The 14,412-nt window shown below is 44.8% G+C and overlaps 1 protein-coding gene across 6 annotated transcripts in view; it reads left to right on the top strand.

Moving 5' to 3' along the window:
• Positions 1 to 14,412, top strand: part of LOC136833119 (TGF-beta-activated kinase 1 and MAP3K7-binding protein 1-like) — a 532,423-nt gene that overhangs the window by 422,985 nt on the left and 95,026 nt on the right. For all 6 annotated transcript variants that reach the window (XM_067094762.1, XM_067094763.1, XM_067094764.1 and 3 more), the window contains one exon: positions 7,210 to 7,309. In XM_067094762.1, coding sequence (XP_066950863.1) covers positions 7,210 to 7,309 — 100 coding nt within the window. The remainder of the gene's footprint in view (positions 1 to 7,209; positions 7,310 to 14,412) is intronic.

Genomic DNA, 14,412 nt, shown 5'->3' with positions numbered 1-14,412 from the left:
AGGAATACGGTCCAGTAAATAATCTAGCTTTAAATTGATACTGGCATCAGTGACCTTGATGCCAAATAACAAAGGTCAGTCAGTCAAACGATCAGTCAACTGGACAATTTCTATAATTCCCATAGTATCTAAAGTCTCGAGTGTTGGTGCTATCAGCATATACATAAAAACACAACATACAAATAGGAGCTCTTGCAAAAGCGTAGGAAACACATAAGCAAGACCAGCATTTGCCTAAATAGTGCAGCAGATAATTGCATATTTCATAAGAATCGTTCAGATAGTGAAACAAGCATGAAATTTTGCACAAGTGCTCTTTTAAAGTTCCCTCTATCAGAAAAGGGCGCTGGCCACGCAAAAATTTAATATGGCGGCCAAATTCCAAGATGGCGGCCAGTATCGACAGATTTTGGCTAATTTTTCACTAGAATGGCATGTATTTGCTTCTAGCAATATGGTAAAGCTCTTCCATACTATTTCTTGTGAATATTATGTTTCTGTAGCTTCCCAGTACAGTTTACCTTTAAATATGGGGCTATATGGCTGCCAAGAAAAGGTAGAAACAATAATTATAATGAGAAATAATGCCGTTCAACAATTATCGTTTTAAGCATGGATCTTGGTTTCTGTGGTTTTAGATCCTAATGAGGCCATCTCTTTCGAATAACTCATCAATTTTGAAGGAAAATTAATAAATGTAAAAGAGTGTATGTCTGCACACAACCAGGGCACACTGGTGACATCACTGCTGTGTAACTCAGCATGGGGTTCAGTGCCAGCTAATCCAGCTTTACTAATCCTGTAGTCTTAGACTAGTAGTTGTAGTATAGTTTAGTTTAGTGTCCCAAATGCTTTCTAACAGCCCCAGACCAGCTATAGTTAGATAGCCGCACCTGAATAGACAGGATGTGCCAGCGGGAGAGCCGAGCCAAGGGTATGGGGGCTGTACATGATGGTTCATGTACTTACCCGGATGGTGTACAGATCACACGGGACTTAAATGGCACTGGATGAATGATCGGGCTAGGTGTAGGGAGACCGAACCTAGTTGAATCCCCATACAGGAATGTGTGCTTTGTTTAAGGTGGTAAAAGGATAACCCTCGGCCTTAATCAAAAGTGAAATCATGGCAGAATGTGATGCCAATCCAATATTGAGCAGTAGAAAAACAAACTGAGTTTGTGTTGTCTTTGTCAGAAGGACAAAAGAGGTGAGCACTTGACATCACCTCCAAGTCATCATGTCCTAGACCATGATGGGTACACAATGCTGGCAAGGAACATTCCCATGTTCAGTGAAATTAATGAAATGCCACTGATAATGGATCCAGCAAGGCTGGATGAAGGTGATGGCATAGAGGCCACTCTCAGGAAAAAATGCAGCAAAATACCATGTGAACTGTCACTTGTTGTTTAACAACACTAAACTGGACCGTGCAAGAAAGCGACAATCCAATGACCAGACCAGCAACACAGACTAGTCGTGCAAAACTGCGCCGAACCAGTCATGACAATGAAGTTTGCATTTTCTGTGAGAAAGTGGCACCTGCATCTGATCTCAGACAGGCTAGTACTAAGGGCCTTGACTTGAAATTGCATGAATGTGCAGAGATACTTAGTGATGGCAAGCTCCTTGCTAAGTTGACTGGTGGGGATGTCATTGCACAGGAGTTTAAGTATCACCATGCCTGTCTTTGTGCCTCTACAACAGAAAAAGGTCCTACCTGAGGAGCCTTGAGAAAGACCAAGGTAGCACTGAGTCAGAATCAGATGTGTATCCACTAGTTCTGTCAGAACTGATGACATACATTGTTGAAAACAACCTTTGTTCAGATGATCCAGTCACATTTCGGCTGGCAGATATTTGCCACCTCTACCAACAACGTCTGGAACAATTAGGTGTAGAGTCACCAAGTGTAAATTCCACGAGACTCAAAGACAAACTTCTGGCAGAAATTCCAGAACTTGAGGCTCATAAATCTGGCAGAGATGTATTACTTGCATTTCAAAAGGATGTGGGAAAAGCACTTGCTCAATCATCTGATCTTTCAGAGGCAGTTATCATTGCTAAAGCAGCAAATATTGGTGGGGATGTCATTGCACAGGAGTTTAAGTATCACCATGCCTGTCTTTGTGCCCTCTACAACAGAAAAAGGTCCTACCTGAGGAGCCTTGAGAAAGACCAAGGTAGCACTGAGTCAGAATCAGATGTGTATCCACTAGTTCTGTCAGAACTGATGACATACATTGTTGAAAACAACCTTTGTTCAGATGATCCAGTCACATTTCGGCTGGCAGATATTTGCCACCTCTACCAACAACGTCTGGAACAATTAGGTGTAGAGTCACCAAGTGTAAATTCCACGAGACTCAAAGACAAACTTCTGGCAGAAATTCCAGAACTTGAGGCTCATAAATCTGGCAGAGATGTATTACTTGCATTTCAAAAGGATGTGGGAAAAGCACTTGCTCAATCATCTGATCTTTCAGAGGCAGTTATCATTGCTAAAGCAGCAAATATTCTCAGAAAGTCTATACTTGATCATCAGTCACGGTTTGATGGCACATTTTCTGAGGCTTGTGTACGAAATTCTGTGCCTCCTCTCCTGCTCCAGTTTGTAGGGATGGTTGAGCATGGGGCTGACATCAAGTCACAGTTACGATTTGTAGCATCAAAGTCAGACCAGGCCATTGCACAGCTCATGCAGTTCAACTGCTACTCCCGATACAAAGAGGGAGCAACAACTCATAGACACTCCAAAGACAGAGAAACACCATTCCCAGTCTACATGGGACTCTCAGTCTATGCCAAAACCAGGAAGAGAAACCTGGTTGAAATGCTACATCAGTATGGCCTCAGTATCTCTTATGACAGAGTACTGGAGGTCTCTGCACAGTTAGGAGATGCCACAGTTAGCAAATATGTGGAGGAGGGTGTGGTCTGTCCCCAGTACTGCGAAAAGGGTTGTTCACCACTGCAGTGATGGACAACATCGACCACAACCCATCTGCAACTACTGCCACTACCTCCTTCCATGGAACTAGCATCTCCATATTTCAGCACCCCACCAAGGAGAACACTGGACAGGAAAGACAGCAACTAAAGTTTGCACCTGAGAAAGTGAGGTCGGTGCCTGAATTGCCGGACACATTCACAAACATCTCACCAGCTTCCTTTCAAACAAAGAACCCTGTGCCACCAAACACTGCAATACCAAAGCCACCCACAGATATCTTGGGGCCACAGCTTGCACTGGAGTATCAGTGGCTAGACAAGGTCATAGTCACCCAGGAAATAGATGATGCAGTGAATCTGACGTGGTCAGCTCATCACGCTTCAATGAAGAGAAGCCCAGAATTTGAAGTAACCATAACTTCATTGCTTCCTCTCCTGCGTGATCAGGCTCATTCTGTTGCTACGATCAAACACGTGATGCAGAAAGTGCAGGATGTCACTGATTTTCTGAACCCTGGCCAGATACCCATAATCACAGCTGATCAGCCAATCTATGCCGTAGCAAAGCAGGTGCAGTGGCAGTGGCCTGATCAGTATGGCGAAGACAAGTATCTGGTAATGTTTGGTGGTCTGCACATTGAGATGGCAGCAATGACATCTCTTGGTACTCTTCTTCATGGCAGTGGTTGGACAGGAGCTCTGGTGGAGGCAGGAGTTGCTTCATCTGGAACTGCAGAATCCTTCCTGTCAGCTGCAAGTGTAACCAGGACACGGCAGATGCACCAGGTTACAGCCTCTAGTTTGTACAAACTCCTGAGGACAGCATACACTGACTACTGTGCTGAGAAAGCAAACAACAATGAGCAGGCATTAGAGTTTGAGGAGTGGTGTGACCTTCGAAGACAGCAGAGTCCACAGTTCCACTTCTGGCACATGGTGTTGTCTATGGAACTTGTGATATTCCTACTGATCAGGTCCTTCCGTGAGGCCAATTTTGTCCTCTACTGCCAGGCATTGCATGAGCTGATACCCTACTTCTTTTCCAACAATAATACAAACTATGCTCGTTGGCTGCCTATTCACCTCAGGGACATGCTTACCCTAGAGAGTTCACACCCAGAGTTGCACAAGGAGTTCAAGGCTGGCAACTTTGTTGTGCACAAGACCAGTCGCCAGTTCTCAGCAATGGCTCTTGACCAAGCTCATGAGCAGACCAATGCCTTTATAAAGGCTGATGGCGGAGCCATTGGGCTGACTGAAGATCCGTCAGCACTCAGAAGATGGATGGTGGCTGGCCCAGAGATCATCCGCTTGGTGTCTGCATACGAAACAGAGGTTCAAAGTAAGGAGTCTAATGAGCAGACAACACACCATGAACAAACACCTCATGCGCAGAAGACATTCTTGGAGAGAGTCAGCAAGCTGTCATTGGCTTTGCAACACTTGGGAAGTCCTTTTCAGGAAGAGAGCCAGGATCTGTATTCCATTGACAACAAAGACATTGCCCACCCCAGCTCAGCAGAACTTCTACAGACACACCTTGACAGAGGCCGCACTAAATTTCAGAAGTTTTCAGACTCTTTGGCAAACAATGCAGTCTCCTTCTATGAGCCGATAAAGAAGAACAGAACTGACTTCTTCAGGCAAGAAGCTGCTCCTGTAGAACAGTCAAAGCAGAAACTTCTGAAGGAGGATTGCCAGCTTTTCTCAAAGCTATTTATATCCTGTCAGAGCCGTGAATGTGATCTGCAGGAATTCTTCCAGCACGAGAATCAAACATTCCCAGCTTCCCTTAGTGAGGGTGGTAGGCTGTACACATGTCAGAAGTCTCAGCTGACCTCGGTCCTGGAGAGTCATGTTACGCTAGAAGACAAAGAACCAAAGACTGATGTCCTCATTGTAGATGGATCAGCTTTGGTCCATGCCTTGCCACCAAAGAAAGGAAAGACCTTTGAGGGCTATGCACTTTGCGACTTCTTGCCTGTGATACAATCCTATAGCAGCAAGTACACATCATCACATCTTGTATTTGATGTATACAATACATCCAGCCTCAAAGCTGAGACCAGGCTCCAACGTGGTCAAGGAGGAAGGCGCAAGGTGACAGACAAGAACACAATTCCATCCAACTGGCGCAATTTCCTAAGACACGATGCCAACAAGACAGAGTTGTTCCAGTTCCTGGCAGACAAAGTTGCCCAGATGTCTGCCACAAATGTTGTCATTGCCACGAAAGGGTCTGCTGTCCTCAGCACTCATGAGGCTAGTCTTCAGGGACTGGAAAAGTGCTCTCATGAGGAAGCTGACACCCGCATCTTTCTCCATGCCAAATATGCCACAGAACATGGAGCCAAGACCATCACGGTTAAAGCAAATGACACAGATGTTCTTGTCGTTGCAGTCAGTGCTTTCTCCACTCTCCACAATCTAGGGCTAGAGAAGCTATGGGTGGCATTTGGCCAAGGCCAGAGCCTGCGCTGGATTGCTGTGCATGACCTGTGCAACTCTCTGGGCCAGGAGAAGGTGAATGGCATGCTCTTCTTCCATGCGTTCACAGGCTGTGATACAGTGTCAGCCTTCCGGAGCAAGGGCAAGAAGACCGCCTGGCAGACATGGAACATCTTTCCAGAGGCCTCCACTGTGTTCTCCAAACTGAGTCACTACCCTCTCAGAGTGGAAGAGAGTGACCTGAAGGTCCTGGAGAGGTTTGTCATACTTATGTATGAAAGATCCAGCACTGCTGGCACTGTGGATGAGGCTAGACTTGATATGTTTGCCAGAAAACAAAGGGCATATGAGGCCATTCCACCAACCAGGGAGCTCTCCTCCAACACACCAAGCGTGCTGCGTACCAGGCTGGTTGTGTGTGGGGGCAGGCCACCCAGTGTCAGCCACAGCCAGAGAACCCTGCTGAGTGGGGATGGCAAAAGTCTGGTGAAGCATGGCAAGTCCTCTGGACAACCAACTCGCCCTTAGCCAAGAGTTGCCAACAGCTTACCAAATGTGGATGCAAAGCAGGCTGTCGGGAAAGGTGCAAGTGCTACAAGCTGGGTCTTCCTGCACAGCTCTGTGCACTTGCAAATGTGAAGTCTAGATAAATATTGCCCTCTCTTCAGTAGATAATCTAGCTTGAGCATCCAACGTGTCATGCTATGCCTACCTTCTTATCCTCGAATTTTTCAAAGGTGTAGGTTGAGAGACCTATACATAGATTGGTTGCGTTTAGTCCGTATTTCTCTTCTTTTCTTTTTATGGTTACAGTCTTAGACACAATGTTGTATGTGACCATACCATTACTATTTCAGTTGAAAATAGCATATTAGTTAAACTGTCTGATCACATGAATATACCATTAAATAAAAACAGTTGGTCTCTATGTCTGCTAGCGCTGTGGATAGAAAAAAAAACTTTTATGGCAACCATTTTGTACGCCATCTTGGTTACAATTCATTTAGTAAGGGTTTTCAATAAAATGTGTGGTATGGAACATTTTATAACCTAAAAGTCGAGGTTTAGTGAAAAAAAAAAACTGGCATATTCCATCCAATAGATGCTCCCAAACCAGTGAATCTCAACATAGATGGCGGCCATTTTGAAAAATAGCCGCCATCTTGGATTTTCAGGTGGCCAGCGCCCTTTTCTAAGAGAGCGTAGTCTTAGGAATGTTTGTGCCAAATTTCATGCTTGTTTCACTATCTGAACGATTTTTACAGCAATCTGCTGCACTAAAAGTTAAGATAGCATACTTCAACCAGGAGAGTGATGGGATGAGGGGAGATACCAGCTTACAAATTCAGCTCCACTTCCCTTAGCTTCTCTCAGCACACAACATTCTCATTAAGCCAGTAAGCAACATACATTCTGCCTGGTTGATCAGAGGTATTTTCCTTCACACTCCCAAGTGTTTGATTCGCTAGCACATCCATCTGCACAATATTCAATTTTTTTCCTACCCTTTTGTCATTTTGTGCAGATAAATGTGTATACCCATTAACACTGATAAATTAACTAATAATATTACAGCACAAACAGCGGCAGTGAATAACTGAGGAAATACTGTATTATTAAAAGAAGTCTTTTAATAGGAAACTGGGGAATATCATTGTAGAAAAGCATGGCTCATAAGCTCCCAGCCACAAAAGCTTGCTCTCAAGGGAGTTGAGGCCACATATTCATTATCTATGTTTTCAAATATGCAACATTTAATCCCTCTAGATTATACTTTGACATTGTTTATTGATTGTTATTTTTCAGTTTCTTACTCCTGATGAGTGATGGATTGTACAAGTCTTATCAAGAAGCTACAGGATCTGAACAAGTCAACAAAGAAATAGCACAGATGGTTGTTGAACAGGTATGAGAAATATTTGCATATCTTTTACACTTGTAGTTATTGTTCATAGTAATTAACTCTTGGCGCTACTAGGTTTCTGTAAGATTCATCATTTTCAAGTTGCTTGAGTCTTTCAGCAGTAAAGCTTATAACTCATCTGGGTGCCTTCATTGGTTATCATTGTTGGTAGGCTATCCCATTATGGCAAATTAACAGAACACATATGTTAGTGAATCTCAAAAAAATGTAGTACAGGCATATGGTGTGCTGTGAGGTCAGATATGTCTTTTGTATTATTTATCGAGCCAGAGCCTTTTGTATTTATTTGTTCCAGTTTAGAATTTAGTAATGATGAATAATATTCATTAAATGCACTAGATTACCCTTGTACAGTATACTTGTGTATTGTTTGATTTTGTGAGACTTATTTCTGGGCTTGTCCTGTGTCGCTGAGTGAAATGTCCCTTTACAGCACACATTTCTAGGTATAAGTATTGCTAGATATACCAGAGAAAAAAGCCAATAGGATGCCAGAGTTACTACCTCTGGATCGATACATCCTTATAGGATGTTGGTATGTCATCTAGGAGCGAGTGGAAGCCACTACCACAGACACTTAACCCAATAGACTCCTCCTCACCAAAACCCCTCTGCCTAAGAGGTGCTGATACGACGGTCCCACCACCGCTACTACTAATTCTACCCACAATGCACCATCCATTTATAGCACGCTCTTTTGACAACACGTTTTTTGTGGTGCTAGATTTGCATCTACATTTTCCTTTACGGATTCTTTATTTCTTCCTGATGGCTTCAGTTGATCAAGGCGCATCTTCTTCCAAGTTGAGTATTCAAATTTGAATGTTTTGGGACTTGATCGGATTATATTAGTCCCATTTATTATTTTTCGCTTGATCGGCTGGGGGCCGCCATTTCGTGTTCGTTCGTGGCGGCTACCCTCAGCCTTATTATTGAATGCCTTCCTTCGTCCAAGACGATTGAATATTAATTTACTACGTTCTGGTAATGATAGTTTCAATTTTTGCCTGATCTCTCGCGATCGACTATTACTATTATTTTTTAGATGTTGAAAGTTGGGCCTAGCCTAGCTTTCCTTTATGCATTACGTAGGTACATTTGTTAAAATGTGTTGTTATACCATTTCATGTACTGTGTATCAGTTTTGAGTCTGTTTGGGTGGTGTCTGTTAGCCTACCTGGCCAGTTTGGCTCGGCCGATTCTTGGAAGGTAGGCTAAGTTGGCCCCAGTCTTCCTTCCTTCTTTGGTGTATAGGCCTAAGTAGGTAAGGTTTTCTTAGGTGAAACAATGTTCGAGTTTGAGTGCAGGCCCTTCCTCCCTGACCAGTTGAATTTTTCATCTCGGAAGGTGGGGTTTGGCGCTAACATTCTTTCTCATTCGTTTATTGGCGAGTCCTAGCCTACATATCCAGAAGATGTCTTCAGGAGGTTAGGCTAGGCGATAGAAACAATGTTTATTTTTTCGCCTTATTTCTCACCCCCGCTTTTTTATATCAGTCTCTTTTGTCTTGGCTCTCCCTTGGGGGCATTTTAGAGCTTAGCTCATTTGCCTCTTCGGTTGAGATGACACTTCGTGGAAGGTGCCTAGGCACCTGACCTGTTGTTGTCGCCTTGCTTCACTCCCGCTTCTTCCCCGTTCCGTCATCCGGACTCGTTCAGCGGCTATCGTTAGCTTGCTTTAGCTTCTAGTAGAAACTTTAGCTTGAGCGTCGTTGCCTTTTGTTTCTGGCGGAATTAGAGAGGAGCGGTGATGAATTTCTAATAGTAATTATAATTTTGTTTTCTGCTCCTGCTTCCCTACCGTTCCGTCATCCGACTCGTTCCGCAGCTATCGTTAGCTTCGCTTTAGTTCTTAATAAGACTTTCGCTTGAGCGTCGTTGCTTTGTTTACGGCGGAATGGTAGAGGAGCCGGAATGAATATTGTTTATATTATTGTTATTATTATTTTTGTAGTTTCGGTGTTCGGTTATTCATTCCGAACCTTTGCTCCGGCGACTAGTCCTCCCCGGTTGTTGAGTTCTGTGTGTATGGTTAATTTTCGTGACGTTCCGGTGTCACTGGATTTGCTTTCCGGCGTGATCTGACTCAGGTTTGGCCCACCTGTTTTAGATTTCCATTGGAGAGTTCTGCCGTATCCACAGTTCTCAACTCCGGCGTGGAGAAATATATAATTTTACTTTAAGTTTTTTCTAGTTTAGCCGTTCCGCCGCCTATTTTAGATACTCATGTATCAAATTTTTATTATAGGTGGTGCATTGCCAGGAACCAGGCTGTAACGCCTACTTGCAGCAACCCTGTGGCCACGTAGCATGCAGGTCGCATGCTAGTTGTGCAGTTGAGGTCGACGACCACCTCGTCTGGCACCCAGACGGCTGCGACGTATGCTACACACTCTATTCTGATGTGGTTGATGATTCGGTACGTTAACCTTCAATTGTAGTTAACTCAGTTATTTCAAACAGTCTTGTTTATGTTTGACATAAGTAATATCTTTATCTATCCTTTTATTGACATGGTTTTCGATTAATAGGTCCCTCGGTCCTGTCAAGCCGTCTCTGGCGACTCTGAAGATCTGGGTTGGCGGCTTTGGTCGCAACGTTGGTCAGGGCGTCCTTATGTGCTGGCAGAGGATATCTGCAATATCTTATACCCTAATGCTAGGGCCTCTGCAGCTGTAGCCCCCGAAGTGGCAGATCCCCTGATCAACAAGATTAGGCTGGAGACCCAGGTCTCACCAGAAGATCAGGAGCTGTGCGGTGAAGTGGCCGAGGAAGTGGCCAACATCAACCTAGGGCGTCGAACCAATGGCCATCGACCTGGAGGAAGGTAGGGATGTAAGTGAGGCAGGTAGACCAGTTAACCCATTGTCTTTCAGTTCACCTGCGTCTTCGTCTTCATCCTTTCAAGGATTCTCTAAGAGCTCCACCTTGGGGACCCGTTCGGGGTCGGTGATCCCCAAGGTGAAGTCCTCTATGAAGACGAAGACTCTGCCTAAATTGTGTAAACCCCCGAAAACCCCATCTGTAACTAGCTCCGCCAAGGTTTCATTGACTCCCAAACCTTCGACTTCCGCCCAGAAAGCTACTCCCCCTTCTAAGGGGTCGAGAACAAAGTCGAGCAGGTCTAAAAAACCTGACTTCGACCCTGAAGCTTTCGCGGAGTCAATGAGGAGGATGCTTTCTGAACAGGTGGCTTCTCAGTTCGAGGCAATGTCTCGCGACCTTGTCTCGACCTTTGAGTCGTCAGGGAAGTATGTTCAATCCTTGGCGGAGAGATTAAAGGCACAAGAAGAATCGCTGGCCGGACTGGTGAGTTCAGGCCCAGTTCAGCAACAGTCATATGCCATTCCAGATGCCTCTAAGCTACCAGCTTATGAGGATTGCAACCCTTGGCGGCTGACCAATGCCCCCTTCGCTAATGGTAAATTAACCATCGAAGGTTGTGGCACCCGCCCTGTGGAAGATTCACGAGTTCTTCCCAGCAGATCTTGTTTTTCCCTTTCCGGGGTATGCTCGGCTTTCCGAGGAAGCTCTGGTAAGGGAAGATAAGGTTCCCAAAGAAACTGTGATCTTTCCTAGGGACCAAGTGCAGTCGGCATGGGTTAGGATCCTATCTGACTGGGAGTGTTTCAACACTAGGTTGACCCCTCATAAAGGTAGATTTACAATGTTCACCGTTAATGAGGATGTCCCAACTCCTTGCACCTCTAAAGTAGCAGAGTTAACCCTTCAGGCCGGAGCAGAGGAGAAGCCTATGCCACAGCTTCGTGAGACGGAGCTTACCTCTCTTCTCTTTCCAGCAGACTTGGAATGCTGGACGGGAGCTCCGGAAACCTTTACAGTGGGTAAGCTAGATTTGGAGTGCGCTTCGAATCTTTTCAGTGAGCAATTACCCAGGCTTCCGGAGTCCTTGATCAAAGCTGAGTATGAGGCTAGGTGCCGTCTCAGCAGATCTATCAATTCCGTCACTTCGGCGGAGTTGACGTCTGCTGTTTACAGGGATGAACCTCTGTTCAGGATCCTGACCAAATCACTTCTGACCTCTTTTCAGAGTGATTTGTTTGACTTCGTAGTGGCAAGGAGGAACTGCTGAAAATTTGTTCTGGCTGACGCTACTATCCGTCACGAGCCGAACAAACTCATAAAATCCTCTATCTGGGGGACCAACCTATTTCCCGAGGACATGGTCAACTCGGTGATCAGTGAGGCCTCAGGGCCTACCAAAATCTCGGATTCGTTGGGGACTCCCTTTAAGAGGAAGTCATCAAATTTTCAGGGCCCCAACCCAAAGGTAGAAAGAGGTCTAGGAGGTTCCATCCTTACAAGGCACCCCAGACCCAGACAATTGTTCAGGCAGTCCCAGTTGGCCAAATTGCCCAGCCTTCCACCTCCAAAGGACATCCACAGTATGTTCTATTGAACCAACCGGCTCACCATCCCGCTGGTTCAACAGCCTATGTCTCTCGGCCTTTAACCCTACCTATGAGTCTCAGACTTTTTCAGAACTACCGCCAGTTCAGGGGCAATAGAGGTAGGGGAAGCTTTAGATCCAGACACGGTCCCAGGCTCCAATCTCGTGGTAGAGGCTCAAGAGGAGCCAGAGACAGTAAGCCCTCTACTAAATGAGCATCCCCAGGTAGGTGGGAGATTGCGCCTCTTCAAGGACCATTGGACATTCAGTCCATGGGCCCACAGTATTATTTCAAAGGGCCTAGGGTGGAGTTGGGTAGGGGACCCCTCCACTTGTCAGGTTCTATCAGACTCCAACACCGGATCTGTTAGACTATGCAGAAGACCTTCTTTTAAAGAAGGCAATAAAGAAAGTCAGACATCTAAAATTTCAAGGACGCTTATTCAGCGTGCCAAAGAAAGACTCAGACAAGCAAAGAGTGATTTTAGACCTATCAACTCTAAACTCTTACATTCAATGCGACAAGTTCCGTATGTTGACCGTCTCTCAAGTACGGACCTTGCTTCCCCGTGGCCGTCACCACCTCTATAGATCTTACAGACGCCTATTATCATGTTCCAATAGCAAGAAACTTCTCCCCTTATCTGGGATTCAGACTGGGAAGACAGGCTTACTCATTCAGAGTGATGCCTTTTGGACTAAATATAGCACCCAGGATCTTCACGAATGTTGGAAGTCGACCAAGTTAGTCATTCAGTTTCTAGAGTATCTGGGTTTTCATATAAACACAAAGAAATCTCGTCTAACCCCGGCGGACAAATTTCAGTGGCTGGGCATTCAGTGGGACTTAAGTACCCACAAACTTTCAATTCCCCCAGCAAAATGCAAAGAGATAGCCAAAGCAACAAGACAGTTTCTCAAGTGCAAACGAGCCTCTCGTCGCACTCAAGAAAGAATCCTGGGCTCTCTTCAGTTTGCGTCCGTAACAGACCTTCTCCTAAAAGCAAAACTAAAGGACATAAATCGAGTGTGGCGGAGTCGAGCCAATTGCAAATTCAGAGACAAAGTCTCCCTCATACCTCCAATCTTAAAGAAAAGACTTCGCTCCTGGACAACAGCCAAAAGTCTTTCCAAATCGATTCCTTTACAATTTCCCCCTCCAGCCTTGATCGTCCACACGGACGCATCTCTGACCGGTTGGGGAGGTTACTCACAATACAAAAAAGTTCAAGGACTCTGGTCGAGCCACTTTCGTCACTTCCACATAAACATTCTGGAAGCAATGGCAGTTTTCTTGACTCTGAAACGTTTACGTCCGGCCAGGAACATACATGTCAGATTAGTCCTGGACAGTGCAGTGATAGTTCATTGTCTGAACAGGGGAGGTTCCAAGACAAGTCACATAAATCATGTAATGATAGCAATCTTTTCATTAGCAATGAAAAACCATTGGCACTTGTCAGCCACGCATCTGTCAGGAGTGAGGAACGTGATTGCAGATTCTCTGTCAAGAACGACTCCCCTGGAATCGGAATGGTCTCTGGACAAGAAATCCTTCAATTGGATTTGCCAGAAGATTCCAGGGCTTCAGGTGGACCTATTTGCCACAGAATCAAATCACAAACTCCCATGTTATATAGCTCGAACCTGGACCCTCGGGCTTACGCTACAGACGCATAATGTCAATAGACTGGAACAGATGGCAGAAAGTCTATCTGTTTCCTCCAGTAAATCTTCTGTGGAAAGTTTTACACAAACTCAAGTCATTCAAAGGTCAAATAGCCTTAGTAGCCCCCAACTGGCCGAAGAGCAATTGGTTTCCCCTCCTGTTAGAGCTGAAACTCAGAGCCTTGCAAATTCCTCATCCAATGTTAACCCAAGTAGTACAAACTCAGACTGTGTCAGCTTCCTCAGGAATGCTGAATGCCCTAACTTTATGGATTTCATGAAGTTTACGGCTCAGAAAAATGCTAATGTTGATCCTCAAAACACAATGTTTTTGGAATCAGATAAGAGAGAGTCTACTCTTCGTCAGTATGATTCAGCAGTTAAAAAACTGGCTAACTTTCTGAAAGAGTCAGACGTTCATACTATGACTACAAATCTTGCAATCTCATTTTTTAAAGCCCTTTTTGATAAAGGTCTGGCAGCTAGTACCATTACTACAACTAAATCTGCCTTAAAGAAAGTATTTCTATGGGGATTTAATATTGATCTGACGGATTCATACTTTTCATCTATTCCTAAAGCTTGTGCCCGTCTTAGACCAACAACCCGTCCTAAAACGGTTTCTTGGTTTTTAAATGATGTATTAAAATTAGCCTCAGACACAAATAATGAGTCTTGCCCTTATTCGACTCTTCTCAGAAAAACTTTGTTTTTAATTAGCCTGGCTTCAGGAGCTAGAATCTCTGAACTGTCAGCCCTTTCTAGAGAGCCGAATCATGTGGATTTCCTCCCATCAGGAGAGGTTCTACTCTCCCCAGATCAAATGTTTTTAGCTAAGAATGAAGATCCTCTAATTAGGTGGTCTCCCTGGAAGATAATACCCCTTTTAGAAGATCCCTCCTTGTGTCCGGTGGTCACATTGAAAGCCTATCTAGAAAGAACCTCTCAGAGGTCTTCAGGTCCACTTTTTGTTAGAGAAAATGGTGGAACCATTTCCTTGAATGGCA

The sequence above is a fragment of the Macrobrachium rosenbergii genome, chromosome 51, assembly GCF_040412425.1.
Source record: "Macrobrachium rosenbergii isolate ZJJX-2024 chromosome 51, ASM4041242v1, whole genome shotgun sequence".
Lineage (NCBI taxonomy): Eukaryota > Metazoa > Arthropoda > Malacostraca > Decapoda > Palaemonidae > Macrobrachium > Macrobrachium rosenbergii.
Note: the sequence above shows the minus strand (reverse complement) of the source record. Positions and strands in the feature narration are given on the sequence as shown.